General features: G+C 58.9%; 2 protein-coding genes across 2 annotated transcripts; both read left to right on the top strand.

Annotated features, from left to right (window-relative positions):
* Nucleotides 1–534: 534 nt before the first annotated feature.
* Nucleotides 535–6,046, top strand: SLC26A6 (solute carrier family 26 member 6). Its single transcript, XM_030501968.1, has 19 exons — nucleotides 535–589; nucleotides 895–1,049; nucleotides 1,314–1,453; nucleotides 1,541–1,651; nucleotides 1,912–2,084; nucleotides 2,171–2,335; nucleotides 2,423–2,575; nucleotides 2,762–2,844; nucleotides 2,932–3,079; nucleotides 3,178–3,291; nucleotides 3,394–3,471; nucleotides 3,600–3,695; nucleotides 3,775–3,881; nucleotides 3,958–4,027; nucleotides 4,179–4,271; nucleotides 4,357–4,461; nucleotides 4,929–5,105; nucleotides 5,232–5,286; nucleotides 5,553–6,046. Exons 2-19 carry the CDS (start codon nucleotides 922–924, stop codon nucleotides 5,969–5,971), a joined length of 2,415 nt encoding a protein of 804 aa, XP_030357828.1. The 5' UTR covers nucleotides 535–589; nucleotides 895–921; the 3' UTR covers nucleotides 5,972–6,046.
* A 368-nt stretch (nucleotides 6,047–6,414) lies between these two features.
* On the top strand, nucleotides 6,415–14,728 carry LOC115614725 (cytochrome b-c1 complex subunit 1, mitochondrial). Its single transcript, XM_030501964.1, has 13 exons — nucleotides 6,415–6,542; nucleotides 6,913–7,053; nucleotides 7,501–7,587; nucleotides 8,543–8,672; nucleotides 8,856–9,054; nucleotides 9,669–9,748; nucleotides 9,896–10,011; nucleotides 10,375–10,518; nucleotides 11,245–11,405; nucleotides 12,395–12,480; nucleotides 12,923–13,011; nucleotides 13,556–13,631; nucleotides 14,466–14,728. The coding sequence occupies exons 1-13, from the start codon at nucleotides 6,471–6,473 to the stop codon at nucleotides 14,528–14,530; spliced, it is 1,446 nt and encodes a 481-aa protein (XP_030357824.1). The 5' UTR covers nucleotides 6,415–6,470; the 3' UTR covers nucleotides 14,531–14,728.
* Nucleotides 14,729–15,073: the final 345 nt, after the last annotated feature.

The raw sequence follows: 15,073 nt of genomic DNA, 5'->3' as shown, positions 1-15,073 counted from the left end.
CGGCCGGGAGCGGAGACAGTCCGGGATGGGATGTCCGTGAGGACGGTGGTGGCAGCGCCGGGCCTGCCCCAGCCTGGGGAGCCAGCGCAGCAGCAGGGCGCCGCAGCCGCGGGGCTGAGCCAGGTCTCAGAGGTCAGGCTGGTGTTAATCCATGAGGCAGCGGAGCCGGGCTGGCAGCAAGTGGGGCACAGCAGGTCGGAGGGCTGGGGTCTGGGATCCGTGCACCCCACAAGTGGCTCGTGATGCCGGTTGCATGTGGGTGAGCATCTCGGGACCCACCCGCTGGGTCAGCCCCGCCGGCTGGGGGCAGCTCCGAGGCTGTGGGTCCGGGCAGGGACACCTCGGTCCCCCCCTTCCCACCCTGTGGAGGGCAGACCCCAGCCCCGCTGCTCTGTGCCCTCAGCTCACCCCGGTGAATGCAGGGGCTGGGAGGGCGCTGGTGGGAGATGGCAGGCCCATGACGCTCACTGGGGGTTGACATTCCTGCTCCCCTCATGTGTAAAGGGACAAAGTCTGCGGACGGAGTGGCCGGGGCTTTGCTCGGTGGCTGCACTGCGGCACGCGGAGGGGAAGGGTGGTTGGCACCGAGGTGGGTCCTGCATGGGGAGGTGGAGGGGGAGCCCCCCCTGCAGCCCAGTGGGGTGGCGGGGCTGGCGCGGGGCAGTGAGGCTGGTGTGGGTCAGCGGGGCTGGCGCGGGGCAGGATGGGCAGCGCTCACTGCAGGATCTCAGCTCCCCCCTGCCCGTGCACCGGCTGCTGCCCCATTCCCAAATCCCAGCACCCCTGGCCTCAGGGCCCATCCTGGCTGACAGCTCCATGGGGTGAGCGGGGCTAAGGTCTGAATGTGGGTGTGCTGGGGCTGGGCAGGGCTGAGCTGCCCCTGCTGTCCCGCAGTGCTGGCACGCAGAGGGCCGGGTGGCCATGGCAGCGGAGATGGTGCTGAGCCACCGGGCACCCCACGGGGTGCTGAGTGAGGCTGACCTGGAGGAGGTGGCACCGCGGAACCCTCCTGTCAAGCACTCGCTGCGCCACTGCCTCCACAAGAACAGGTAGGACCAGGGGGATGTGACGGGACCCACAGCCCCACGGCCACCAGGAGCCCCGCTCTGGCTGCCCCATCCCAGGGGTGGACATGGTGCGGACCCAGGGGTTGGTTCCCCCAAGCCCAGACACCCATGTCTACACCCTGTCCTCCTGCCTGGAGGGTCACACAGCTCCAGTGGATGGAGCTGGGGTCCCACAGGACCCATTGCTCCCCCCACCGATGTCCCTGAGTGCTTGTGCTCAGCCCGGCTCCGGCTCTGTCCTCACAGATGCTCGGCCTCTGCCGCCAAGTCCCTGCTGTTCCGCTTCCTGCCCGTGCTGCGCTGGCTGCCGCGGTACCCGCTCAAGGACTGGCTGCTGGGGGACATCACCTCGGGCTTCAGCGTGGGCATCATGCACCTGCCCCAGGGTGAGTGGCACCGGGCCCGGGCTGCCGGGGTCCTGCGGTGGGACCAGGCTGGGCCGTCCCTCACACGTGTCCCTGCTCCTTGCCCAGGGCTCGCGTACGCGCTGCTGGCTGGGCTGCCGCCCGTCACCGGCCTCTATTCCTCCTTCTACCCCGTCTTCCTCTACTTCTTCTTCGGGACGTCCAGGCACAACTCTGTGGGTAAGCTGAGCGACCGCCTGCTCCCACAGGGATGGTGGGGATGGAGCGAGGATGAGAGGGGTGAGCCTTCATCCACGGCACAGCATTGCCACATCAACGGTTGGAGGGGACCTTTCTTGTCTTTACCCCTCCAAGAAGGTGGCTGGCCAAACCAGAGCCAAAGCACAGTGGGTGCGCTGTGAGCCCGGCCCATGGGCACAGGTACCTGTGGACCTCAGAGAGCTCCCGGTGCTGACCCTATGCTCCCTGCGGGTCTCCAGGCCCCTTCGCTGTCATCTCCGTCATGATCGGGAGCTTGACAGACTCCCTGCTGCCCAGCGAGAACTTCCTGGAGTCCATCAATGGCAGCAACATGACGGTCAATGAGGAGCGGCGGGACGCTGCCCGGGTGGAGCTGGTGGCCACCATCACTGTCCTGACGGGCATCTTCCAGGTAAGGGGCCCCAGCCTGGCCAGGAACGGGGTCGTTGGTGGCCCAGGGCCATGAGCTGTGCGTCACTTCTGCCTCCTCCCCTTCAGGTGGCCCTGGGCCTCCTGCAGTTTGGCTTCGTGGTGACCTACCTCTCAGACCCGCTAGTGCGCGGCTACACCACTGCTTCCTCTGTGCACGTCCTCATCTCCCAGCTCAAGAACGTCTTCGGGGTGTCCGTGGGCGAGCACTCGGGGCCACTCTCACTGTTCATGGTGAGGGGCTGCTCACCCCCGGGGCTCATAGAGCCCCCACACCTGCCATGGGGCTGTCCCGAACCCATTCCCTCCCATGTCCTCTAGACCCTCATCGAGATCTGCCAGAAGCTGCCAGAGACCAACGTGGGCACCCTGGTGACCGCCATCATTGCCATGGTGGTCATCTACATCGTGAAAGAGCTCAACCACAAGTTTGCTGCCAAGCTGCCCATGCCCATCCCCATCGAGCTCATCACGGTACCGAGAACTCCCCCAGCTCCTGTGGGGACGCAGCCATGGGTGGCCCTGTCACCTCCAGGGTGGGATGGGCTGTGATGGGGTGTGATGGGTGTCTCAGCGAGTGCAGCTCCAGGGCATCCGTCCCCTCCTCCTCCACCCTGGTCCCTGCACAGGGCCCTGCCTCACTCCGACCATCCTCCCCAGATAATCATCTCCACCGGCATCTCCTACGGTGTCAACCTGAACGCCAAGTTTGGTATCTCCGTGGTGGGCAACATCCCCAGCGGGTGAGGGGCCGGCTCTGCAGGTGCTGTGGGGGCTCCACGTGCCCATGGCACCCCTGATTGAGCCCCATCTCCCTGTCTTGGCCATAGGTTGAAGCCGCCCGTGGCCCCTAATGTCAGCTACTTTGGGCAGGTGGTGGGCAATGCCTTCGCCATCGCCGTGGTGGGCTATGCCATCTGCATCTCCCTGGGCAAGATCTTTGCCCTGAAGCATGGCTACAAAGTGGACAGCAACCAGGTGATGGTCCAGCGGGCAGGGCCCCTTCCCGTGCAGACACCAAGCCTGCACATGCAGCGTGGTGCACAGTGCTCCCCGCTGCTGCTCTGTCCCTGCAGGAGCTGATCGCGCTGGGCCTCAGCAACTTCCTGGGTGGCTTCTTCCAGTGTTTCGCCATCAGCTGCTCCATGTCACGGAGCCTGGTACAGGAGAGCACAGGGGGCAACAGCCAGGTGGGTCTGGGCAGCTCCACCTCCTCTGTGGGGCTGGATGAGGCAAGGAGCACGGTGAGTGGTGGGGACGTGCCCCTCACCTCCCGCCCTCCATCTGTGCAGGTAGCTGGTGTCATCTCATCCCTGGTCATCCTGGTGACCATCCTGAAGATCGGAGAACTCTTCCGGGACCTGCCCAAGGTACAACTGGTCCCACAGCCTCTGCACCATGCCCCACCCCTGTGCCCGTCCCATGGCAGGGAAACAGCTAAGGGTCCCCCCTAGACCTGCCCTCGGCATCGTCATAGCTGCAGGGACTTCTCCCCTAGGCCATCTTGTCTGCCATCATCATCATCAACCTCCACGGAATGTTCAAGCAGTTCAAAGACATCCGCATGCTCTGGAAGTCCAACCGGGTGGACCTGGTGAGGCACTGACCGGCGCCGGGGCCCCGTCCCTGGGGAGGGTCCCCGTGGGTGCTGCCGCTGACGTGTCCCCCCTCAGACCGTCTGGATCGTGACGTTCGTGGCCACGCTCACGCTGAACCTGGACATCGGGCTGGGGGCCTCGGTGGCCTTCGGGCTGCTCACCGTCATCTTCCGCACCCAGCTGTGAGTGCAGGGGCCGGGGCCGTGTCCCAGGGGCAGGGGGGGCCCGTGGTGACCGGTCCCCACTCTGCTCCTGCAGGCCCCACTACTCCATTCTGGGGCTCATCCCCGACACCGATGTCTACAGGGACGTGGCTCAATACCAGATGGTAACACACTGAAGGGGGAGAAGCGCTGCTGCAGTGGGGGTGCAGCACCCCGGGGGCTGTTTGCTGGGGAAGAGAGTGGGGCCATGTTGGGCAGGGAGGGAATGGGACCAGAGGCTCCATCCCTGGGGTATCGCCTCCCCATCTCCCTCAGGCACAGGAGGTCCCCGGTGTGAAGATCTTCCGCTCCTCCTCCACCCTCTACTTTGCCAATGTGGAGCTGTACGCTGAGGCCCTAAAGAAGAAGGTAGGAAGGAAAAGCTGCCACCCCACCGTGTCCCCATGTCCCGGCTGCTAGCACCGGGGTGGTGATAGGGCACATTGTTTTGTAGAGTGGCATCAATGTGGACCGCCTGATTGAGAAGAAGAAGAAGGCTCTCAAGAAGCTGAAGAAACAGCAGAAGCAAGCAGAGAAGGAGATGGCAAAGAGGAAAAAGGTGCTTCCCTGCCGCGGGGACTCCCCCACTGCTCCCCTGTGCTGTTCCCTGCCTGGTCCCAGCCTCCTGCCTGTGCATTCACCGCGCTCGGTGTCCCGCAGGTCCCGGTTCAGGCTGGGACACGCAGGTGAGAAGGGGCACTGGGGCAGAGCCGGGCCACGGCGGCACACCCAAGGTCGATGGGGAAAGTGGGGCCGCTAATGGTTAGGTGGCGGAGCCAGTGAGTCATTGGCCATTTAACGGCTTAATCGCAATTAAGAGCAGGAACAAAGGCTGTCCTGGTGCCACCTAATGAGCCCAGCTCAGAGAGGGGCACCGGGAGACGGGTGGGTCTTGACGTATCCGGAAAGAGCGTGAAAGTGGGTGAAGGTGCCCTGGCGCGGCCGAGAGCCAGGGCAGGGTGAGCCGGGGGACACTGCCCGGCCCCCGTGCAGCGAGGCCGGTGTCGTCCCTCCCAGCACATGCAGGATGGGCAAAACGGGCCGGGCGTCGCGGTGATCGAGCTGAGCGGGGCGGAGGGCAGCGCCCCCCCCGCGCCCACCCTGCGCACCCTGGGGCTGCCCCAGCCCAGCTTCCACACCGTCATCTTGGACTTCAGCCCCGTCAGCTTCGTGGACACCGTCTCCATCAAGATCCTGAAGAACGTAAGTGAGGGGCTGGGGAAGCTGCTGGGCCAGGAGCCCCATCCAGGGCACCCCCACGGCCCCGGTGGGGCCCGATGGCTGCTGCCCATCCCTCTTCTCGTGTGGAACGTTTCCTGCCGTTTGCAGATCTTCAGGGATTTCCGTGAGATAGAAGTGGACGTCTTAATTGCCAGCTGCCCGGGTGAGCAACGGCAGTGGCTGCAGAGCCACCAGCCCGTCGGGCACGCCCACCCCTGGGACACCGCTGCTGGCCTGGGGCTCCCTCCAGTGTCCCTCGGGTGTTCTTGGGCAGAGGTGCTGCAGGTTGTTCCACGGACCCAGCCCGAGCGCTGCAGCGCCCAGTGAGGCAGCTGTGTCCCCGCTGGTGGTCCCGGTGTCCCCCGCAGCGCAGGGGGGCCTGGTGCCCAGCCGGGTGCCATAGCCCCGGGTATCTGTCCCTCCACGCAGCGCCTGTCCTCGCCCAGCTGGAGCGGGGCGACTTCTTCAGCTCATCCATCACCAAGCACTGCTTCTTCCCCTCGGTGCACGACGCCGCGGAGCACGCCAGCAGGGCGCAGCGCCCGGCCCCGGTAAGCGCCAGGACTCACCGTCCCCATCTCCGTCCCCGTGACGGATGGGGGCCGCCACGTCACCCCCCGTGTGACCCCGCAGCCGGACCTCAGCACCAGGATGTAGCCCCGCAAGAGGAGGACATCTGCGAAGCCGAGCAGGGACCTGCCACCCTCATGGCCCCGCCAGCCCCGATGGACTCTGAGGGCCGGGGCCGTGAGCTGCCCCCGCCCAGCACCGGGCCCGTCTCTGTGCCACCGCCGGGCCCCGTCTGGGGGCAGCGGAGGGGCCCCGGACCCGGCCGAGGTGCGGGATAAAACCGCCGCGGGTAAATGCGTCCCCCAGGCTCCGTTTAATGCACTTTCCTCAATAAAGGTGACCTCAGGCAGGGCCGCCTGGCTGCTCCCCGCACTGCGGGGCTCTGCGGGGCACGGGAGGCAATGAGGGACACTGCGGGGCACGGGAGGCGCTCGGAGGCACTGGAAGCACGGGGGGGCACCGCCGGCCGGGCCCAGCGCCAGGCCTGACCCTCCCCGTGGCCCCGTTTCACCCGGACCCGCTTCGGGCCCGCGGGGCTGCGGCCGAAGAGGCGGTGCGGGCGAGACCCCCCACCCCACACCCGGGACCCCGCACCCGCGACCCCGCACCCGCGACCCCGCACCCGGCACCGCCGCCGCGCCCTCCCGCCACCAGGCGGCGCCGCCTCCCTCCCGCCCGCCGTCCCACTTCGCGCATGCGTGTCCCCGCCCGGCAGCCGCCGCGCCCCGCCCCTGGTGCCGCGCAGGCGCGGCGCGCGGTCGGTCGCGGCAGGACAAGATGGCGGCTTCCTCGGTGTGCCGGGCGGGCGGTGCGGCCGCCAGGGCCCTGCTGCGGGGCGCGCGTCCCACCGTGAGTCACCGCGGCCGCGGGAGGCGCCGGGAGGCGGGGCCGGGCCGGGCGGTGGGGGGTCCCGCGGGCGGTGGCGCTGCCGGGCCTACCGGCCGGGAAGGTCACGGGGACGCGGCGGCCGGGGCGGGGCGGGGCGGGGCGGGCGGCGGTCGCTATGGAAACCCGGTGCCTGCTGGGGCCGGGGCCGGGCGGGGGGCGGCGGCGTTGCCGGGTACCGCTGCTCGTTTCGAGCCGCTCGGGACCTGCGGAGGGTTTGCAGGCCCCGGTTACCGGGCGGCACCTCCGCAGCGCGGAGCCGTGCGCGGCAGCCTGCGTCCCGCAGCGCTGCCCTGCCCGGGGCGGGCGGTGACGGGAGCCTTTGCGCCTCCAGGCAGCCGCGCTGACTCTGACAAGGAACCGAGGCGCTGCCACGTACGCTCAGACACTCCAGAACGTCCCCGAGACGCAGGTCACCACTCTGGACAACGGTCTGCGGGTGGCTTCAGAGGAGTCCAACCAGCCAACGTGTACGGTGAGCGTAAGGCAGGTTGAGGGCTTGCTTGGAGCAGCCAGCCCTGCCTGCTCCAAAAGCGACAAACCCACTGGAACCAACGCTTTGGCAGAGACCTTCTACTTCTGTTTGCTAACTGGTGGGGCCGATGTAGCAGTAGAAGCTCTAGCCTGGGTTCATATGAAGTCTGTAGTCACGCTCTCGTTCTCTACAAGTTTCCTCAGCCTCACTGTTCTTGTGTGTGTGACCAGGAGGAGTTACACCTTGTACAGAGGGTTTTGTGAGGCTGCTTTGTAAAAAGCCAAAATGTGCACAGGAAACAGTTGCTGGTGCTTGTTCTTATTGTGGTGCTACTGGTACAACGCCTGGGAACAGACTTCTTGTCCCTGCAGTTGTATCTGTGGCCTGAGGCTTGAGCACGCCATTTGTTTCCTCTCGTGATGTGTGTCCCCGATGTCTTTGCCGTAGGTGGGGGTGTGGATCGGGGTGGGCAGCCGCCATGAGAACGAGAAGAACAATGGGGCTGGTTTCTTCGTGGAACATCTGGCCTTTAAGGTAAGGAGCTCCACTGCATCTGCACAGCAGCCCTGGAGAGCTGTTCTGAATACAGGCACAGAGTGGTTTGGGTTGGAAGGGACCTTAAAGATCATCTAGTTCCAAATGTGCTTATCTCTTGAGCTCTCACTTTGGAGGCCGTAGCTGTTAAAAGAAGAGTGTAAATGGGGTCATCTGAATCCCAGAGACTTTGCACATAGTATAGAAATAAACTTCAAAAGGTACCTAGTCTGTGTGATGCTCTTTGTTTGGATATGTGGCAACTTGCAAGCGTGCTTGAATGAATGTAATTGCTATTTATTAGTTGGTGTTTCCCCTCTTAAAGGAAAAAAAGTTGTAAGTACCAAGTGAGACTGAGTCTCTGCTGTGGTTCCGGTCCCCGGCTGCCCCAGCTGCTGTGGAGCACACACAGATGACCACGTTACAAAGCAGGTTAGCAGGCAGAGCTCAAAGCAGCATTTCCTGTAGCCATTTATTTTCCTTTGGTTTTTTTAGTGGACCAGCAAAGTTTAGAGGCTGCAGCTCTTACTGCTCTAACAGTGTGTGTGCTGAACAGCCCTGGGGCAGGAGGCATCTGAGCCTGGGACTTGCTGCCTTGAGTCCAGTGTGTGCCATCATAGGCAGCTGCAGCATCTGGCTTGCTCCTTAAGAGATGAGCTCTGTATTAGAAGTAGTTTTCTGCTCCTACTGATGGATGTGGTCTTCAGCCAGTGTTGTCTCTTAGTGTAGGTCTTCTGCTTCCCTGCTGGGCTTTTAGTGGTCTTTCAAAATACACCTCAGCATCCTTTGGCTAGAGTAAAGCCAAGTGTTAAATCTCTTGCTTTCTGCACTTGCTCTTGCCTTTCCTGAATCATGTGACAGGTTTTAGTGGTTTGGGTCTGTATCGTTCTTTTCCTCGCTTTCGTTCTGCCCGAGAGGGAAGTCTGCTCATTCGTAATTGTGTTTATTCTTTTAGGGCACAAAGAATCGTCCTGGTGCTGCCTTCGAGAAGGAGGTGGAGAGCATGGGTGCTCACCTGAACGGGTACACCTCCCGTGAGCAGACTGCCTATTACATAAAGGCCTTGTCCAAGGACATGCCCAAAGGTAGGGTGGCCGGGGACAGAGTCGCATTTGGAGGTTAAGCAAATGCATGTGCCTGTGTTTCTCTCCCACCGGCATCCCCTCTAACAACAGGCCAGGGGATAAAGTAGCTGAGAGGTAAATTGGAGGTTCTGGTTGGTAGCTGGAGAGAGCATTAGCACAGCTAACGTTGGAAATGTGTTACAGCTGTTGAGCTTCTGGCTGACATCGTGCAGAACTGTGCCCTGGAGGACTCTCAGGTCGAGAAGGAACGTGGTGTCATCCTTCAGGAGCTGAAAGAAACAGACAACAACTTGGAGGCTGTTGCCCTCGATTACCTGCACGCCACTGCTTTCCAGGGCACAGCGCTGGCCCGCACTGTCGAGGGGACCACAGACAGCATCAAGTGAGCATCAGCAGGCTGGGTGCAGCACACAGCCCCTGGGCTTGGTCCTTGGGGTGCACGGCTGCAGCTTGTCAGCAGTGGTGACTGCACGAGGCAGCCCCAGTCTGCACACGGAGGTGATCTGTGCCCATGGGCTTCTCGCTGTGTCGTGGCTGTGCTGCCCCATTGGTGCTGGTGACAGTCACTGTGCCTGTGCACATTCTTTAGAATCCCCTCATGAAGACATGAGGTTGGTGGGGCCAGGTTGAGCCTTCTCCCATACTCGTCTGTTTGATGCTGCTAGAGAAGTTAAGAGCATGGGGTGCTCATTAAAGCAGTGGCCTCGAGCATCCATGCCTGTTAGCTCCATGACCAGGGTCAGCACTCTCTAGGTTGTATCAAAGTCTATCCTTAACTCTCCACCTTGGCCACCGTTTTCCATTCTCTGTTCTGGAATTAGTGCCCAGGGAAAGCACAAACAGTGCAGTCTTGCCTCTAAAAAGTATTGTTATTCCAAACTGAGAGAATCAACAACGTCCCTGCTGTCTATGGACTGTGAACTTGCTTCTCCTAAGCCTCTCATCCCTCCCAGCTCAGAGATGCTGATGTACCGGGTCTCTCGCTGTCCTTTCTAGGCATCTGACTCGAGCAGATCTAGCTTCATATGTTGATAATCACTACAAGGCACCTTGTATGGTCCTGGCAGCTGCTGGAGGTGAGTTGTAGATCCTGGTGATTCGGGGAAGCCTGGGTATTTTCAGGCTGGTGCTCAACCCCCTGTCCCACACCTCTGTAAAATGTAAAATACTGTTAAATTAAGCTGCTTTAAGACTGCGACTCTCTCTCTCTTTCCCATTGCCAGGTATTTCCCACAAAGAGCTGGTAGATGCAGCTAAGCAACACTTCAGTGGGGTGCCTTTTACATACAAAGAGGATGCTGTGCCTGTCCTCCAGCGCTGCCGCTTCACAGGGAGTGAGGTAAAGCTTGAACAAAACAAGCAGCTCTTGCCAAACTATTGACCGAATGTGAAGCAGTTACAGCTGCTGCTGAGAGGAAAAACCTGTTTGTGTACCTCTGAGGAGCTGCTGATGTGGCATCTTGGTAGTGGCCCTGTTCTGTTCTCAGGGCTTATTGCCACAGCGTGTTGGGTTTTAGATGGGACCCAAATCCATTAGAAATGTGAGGCTGTTGCTCACATCTGCTGGAGAACTCATATTGGAGCAGATGGTTTAGCTCAGTAGTGCCTGAGACTATTTAATTTCACTGGGGTAATATCAGGTGCCCCAGTTTGTCAGCCTGGCATTGCACAGGCTGCAGCAAAGCCTCTGCTCATGTTCTAGATCCGTGCCAGGGATGATGGTCTGCCTGTTGCCCACATCGCTCTTGCTGTGGAGGGGCCAGGATGGGCTGATCCAGACAACGTTGTCCTCAATGTGGCCAATGCTATCATGGGACGCTACGACCGCACTTTTGGAGGTGGTAAGGTAAGAGGCTTGTCAGTGTGACAGGGAGAGCCTGGGGCCTTTCAGTACAAGTGTTCTGGAGACCCTAAGTGAAGATACCTTATGCTGTGCTTAGCTCCCAGCTGTGAAGCAGTGAGGAGTCTGGAAAGCAGGGTAGCAGTGTAATCAAGGCTAATCCAGCACAGTTGCTGAGAGGAGGTGCTGGCAGCTGAACTGAACCTTCTCTGCTGAGTTAGGAAGAGGTTTAACCGATGAATTCTCAGCAGCTTATTCCTACCCTCACAAACTAACCATTCAGTGAGGGTGGTGATGGAAGCAGGACAGAGTAGTCTGTAGTCTCATGATGCAAGTTTGCTTTGCAACTGCAGAGCAAGTGGAACTTGTTTAAAACCCTGATATTGCATCCATTCTCATCTGGAATCTGTCTGGCCTGCATTAACTGTGCTAACCCCTGCTACTGGGAGACGTTGCACTTCCCATTTTCTCCCACTCCTATGGTGGTGTGCATCCCACCTCCTCAGGAGCCTGGGAAAGGAAATGGTTTTGCTGGATGGACACTCAGGTCATCGTCTGTGGCTTTTCCACCAGTGACTCCCATCTGTTGACCACATGAAGAGTCTAAATTAAGCTCTCCTTCAGCAAAGTGTTCCACTCTGTCTTGTCTGTGGTCTCTGTGAAAACAGCTCAGTTGGAAAGAATGTGAGCAGTGGGGAAGCTGAAGTGGCTGATGGCATCTGTTGTTCACAGAATCAGTCCAGCAGGTTGGCCACGCTTGCTGTGGAGCACAATCTCTGCCACAGTTTCCAGACGTTCAACACCTCTTACTCAGACACCGGCCTCTTCGGTTTCCATTTTGCTTCGGATCCCCTGTCTGTAGATGACATGATGTTTTGTGCTCAGAGGGAGTGGTGAGTACAAGAAGTTCCTGTTGCAGAACTTGCTCCTCCTGGCACTCTTGTGGGAGGAGCATGTTAGCTCTTCAGAGAGCTGTGTCTCTATGAACTTCATGGTAACTTGCATTCTGGTTACGTGATCCTGTATGTGGTTTCTTTAAATGTCTTAGGATGTGGCTTTTGAGGAGCTATTTTAATCCCCTTAGGGCTCTTCAGGTCTTTGTTCATGCTTCCAAGTATTAGTGCTGAGGCTTTGGGGTTTTTTCCATATACAACTGAGAGCATTCCTTAGAGACAAGGCTTTCCCAGGTGCCTAAAGACATCTCTGTTGCCTTGTTAAGCTTGAGCAAAGCAGGCAGAGTTCTTTCAAACCATTGTGTTGCAGTTGATAAATGCCCCACTGCTGGAGTCATGCCAGTGCCTGGGGGCCTCTGACTGCCCACTTACTGTTTGCATGTGTATCCCAGTGATGGTTCAAGGCTGCATCTGAGGTTCAGAGCTGAGCCATGCTGTGTGTGAAGCAGGTGGAGTGAGCCCTTGCCCCAGAGACATTGCAGTTGGCAGGGAAGAAGGGATTTAGCAGCTGGAGTCCAAACAGACTCTGTGGAGCTGTCTTATTCTTTCAGCATCAGTTTCCATAGCAGCTTGCTATGCTTGGGAATACTGACACACCTTCCTGCTCCTGTGGCAGTGTGCTGCAGCCTGCTTGTCACTGTGCCTGATGGGCGCACCAGAGCCAGCACCAGGGCTGCCCAAACCTTTGCAGTGTAACTCTGTGTAACCTGCTGGCTGACAGCCCCTGCCTATAGGCTTGAGCTCTTGCCTCCTGCTGTTCAGTGCTCCCCAGTTCTTGGCTGTGATCAAGGATGAATCTCAAGCCTGCAGGACAAGTGATGCTGACAGTAGCTTATTTCTGCAGGGCCCGGGAAAGGGAGGATTTAACTTTCTGTTTGAGCAGACAAACGCGTTTAAAAGATTTAGTGGTCGTTCCGTCTCCTCTCCAGGATGCGTCTGTGCACTAGTACCACGGAGTCAGAGGTGGAGAGAGCCAAGAACTATCTCCGGAATGCCATGGTGGCTCAACTGGATGGTATGTTCTGGTTTCTGGATTGCCCACTGCAGCTTTCAGAGGGTCACCTGCCTGCTGGCAGGCACTGGGCAAAGCTTCCCTTCCCCTGCTCCGTGTTCCTCCTCAGTTGTGCAAGCAGCTGACCCCAGCCTGCTGTGCTCCAGGTTAGCTCCCACTCTGTAAACTTCTAGTTATTCCATTGCCGAGAGGGAATAACGTGGTGAAGGTAGAATTGAGACCCTCAAACTGGCCTGCCCTGCCTGGAGCGCTTTGGAGATCAGTGAAGCAATCTCTGAATTGGTTAACTCCTGCTGGAGCTGCTTATAGTGGCAACTGCGAGTTGTACTTCAGTGGGAGCGGTTTAATGGCTGGAGTTTCTGCTGTCTGCTTTGACTGATGATGGGGCTGTGCAGTCCTGGGAGGCTTTCTGCTCTGCTGACCATGTGCTATCTTCAACATCTAGGGACTACACCAGTGTGTGAGAATATTGGAAACCATCTCTTAAACTACGGACGCCGTATCCCTCTGGAGGAGTGGGATGCCAGGATCGCTGTAGGTATCCCTTTGTTTTGCTTGGGGTACCTGAGCACGGTTGGTGTTGGCATTTGCTGGCATCAGTTTGCTGCAGTAACATGAGGGTTACTTATCCCTTAGTGAAGCTGCCTGGAGTCCAGGCAGGTAGCTCACTGGCACTGATATATGTGTGTCAGAATGTGGCACAGACTCAGGGTACCCCATGTCCTTGTGGCTGCATTTGGTCCCTCCCGGAAAGAGGGCATATACCTGAGTTAAGCAGCACAATGTGAAACTCCTTTAACATTTCCCTGGAGGTGGCTTACATCTGGTTTGTGTAATTCTGCAGCCACTGTATCCCTTGGAAGGCTTCAGATTTTGGTCTTCCATGGCCTCACAAGGGTGTGCTGTGTAGACTGTGCAACTGTTCTCGCAGACAGGAGCTGGGCAGTTGGTGCACATGGCCCAAGGGTCTGCCAGTATCTTTTTGATGATGTTGATGTGCAATGGCAACAGTAACTTCCAGCTTTGGGAATGCAGGTCTGCCAGAAGGGTCATTAATTGTTTGTTTGATATTTATTAGGCCATTGATGCAAGAATGGTGAGAGACGTCTGCAGTAAATACATCTATGACAAATGCCCGGCCATTGCAGCAGTTGGTGAGTAGTTGTGGGAATTCGTACATGGGAGCTCAGAAGCCAGGCAGGGGTCAGGAACTGGGTGTTAGGGAGCTGCAGGCAGTTCATGTGTCTCTTCTGGCTGCCTATAACCGCTCTGGCTCTTTGCTGCTCTCTTCCTACCCCTGCCCATCAGATGTGCCAGGGCACAGCGCTTGCCAGGGGATCAGTGCTGCCCGTGCTGGAGGTGGCAGCGAGCTCTGGCTGCGCTCCACCTCTTCACTCGCTGGAGCCCCAGCGCTGGGTGCGGGCCCGGCGGCGCCTGCCCCGTGTCCTTACGCTGGGGTCACGCTGCTTTATGTAAGGGAAGTGAAGGGACCTGATTCCCTTGTGCTGCTCTGGCATGTCTGTCTGGCCAAGGACAAATTCCTCTCTGAAAACCTGCCCGAGCAGCTCGCTCCGCTCTGCCGCCTCCTTCCTGTGTGTTGTGGATTCCCCTCCTCCAGGCAGCTGTTTCCTCTGGCCTTCAGAATGGAGCCGCTTGGAAAAATGAGACAGTTCTTGAACAGGAAGTAGGAATGAACTAGCCAGAATCTCAGTGACTTGGTGGCTCCCTGTGTCGTGCCTGTCTGTGGAGCTGTACTGAGCACTGCGAGAAAATAACTTACTCTGAGGAAACAAGTAACAGTTTCTGTGTCAGGAGATGGTATGTGCTGGTTTTCCTGGTGCAGGTTTGAGGTGTAGTTGCCTGGTTTTGGGCACAGCTGCCCTGGGCTGCGAGCACAGTCTGCTCTGGTGCCGTCTGCTTTAAGACCATGGGAAACTGCACAGGGATTTTAGCTGCGTCTCTGAATAACTCTTGTTCTGTTCACTCAGGTCCCATCGAACAGCTCTTGGATTACAACCGCCTCCGCAGTGCCATGTACTGGGTCCGTTTCTAGGACGTGTCCCTGCAGCGGGAATGGTGAAGCTGTGGACTGTGGCAGGCTCCCTCTGGCTCGGAATGTCTTGTGCACCCAGGGACAAGATGAGTCCCATCAAATGGCTGTCTTCTCCGTGTTAAATGTATAAAATAAATATATCCAGTATGGAGCTGGTTCTGCTGGAGTCAGCTGTGTCCTGCTGGGTCATGTGTGAGACGTTGCTGATCTTGCCAAATCGATGAGTTACTGGACCACAATCTTGATTTGTCAGGGCTCATGCTAGAATGGTGTCTGTGTGTCTGTGTGCAGCACTACCTCCTCTGTCCTGAGCTGGCAGTGTGCTGGGGTAGTCTTGGCTTTAGGCAGAAGGAAATCTTTCCACTGGGACGAGGCTGCCAGGGTAGCTCTGGCTGTTTCACTGTGCCCTTTGTGCAGGCAGCAGCACGGCTGTAGCAGCGCTCTTTGTGCAGACCTAAGAGCAAAGGGCCTCGAGGGGACCTGTGTGCTCGCCTGCTTGTCAAGGAGATTGGGATGTATCTGCGGGAGGTTGGTTCTCTTCCT

The sequence above is a fragment of the Strigops habroptila genome, chromosome 11 (genome assembly GCF_004027225.2).
Source record: "Strigops habroptila isolate Jane chromosome 11, bStrHab1.2.pri, whole genome shotgun sequence".
Classification (NCBI taxonomy): Eukaryota; Metazoa; Chordata; class Aves; order Psittaciformes; family Psittacidae; genus Strigops; species Strigops habroptila.
Note: the sequence above shows the minus strand (reverse complement) of the source record. Positions and strands in the feature narration are given on the sequence as shown.

Bases quoted from the DNA above. Each gene is read 5' to 3' on its own strand.
- SLC26A6 (XM_030501968.1), top strand. From the start codon at position 922: ATGGCAGCGGAGATGGTGCTGAGCCACCGGGCACCCCACGGGGTGCTG. The intron at 1,652-1,911 runs GTAAGCTGAGCG...GCGGGTCTCCAG, and splicing joins GTCCAGGCACAACTCTGTGG to GCCCCTTCGCTGTCATCTCC. The intron at 3,292-3,393 runs GTGGGTCTGGGC...CCATCTGTGCAG, and splicing joins GCACAGGGGGCAACAGCCAG to GTAGCTGGTGTCATCTCATC.
- LOC115614725 (XM_030501964.1), top strand. From the start codon at position 6,471: ATGGCGGCTTCCTCGGTGTGCCGGGCGGGCGGTGCGGCCGCCAGGGCC. The intron at 9,749-9,895 runs GTGAGTTGTAGA...TCCCATTGCCAG, and splicing joins GGTCCTGGCAGCTGCTGGAG to GTATTTCCCACAAAGAGCTG. The intron at 11,406-12,394 runs GTGAGTACAAGA...TCTCCTCTCCAG, and splicing joins TTTTGTGCTCAGAGGGAGTG to GATGCGTCTGTGCACTAGTA.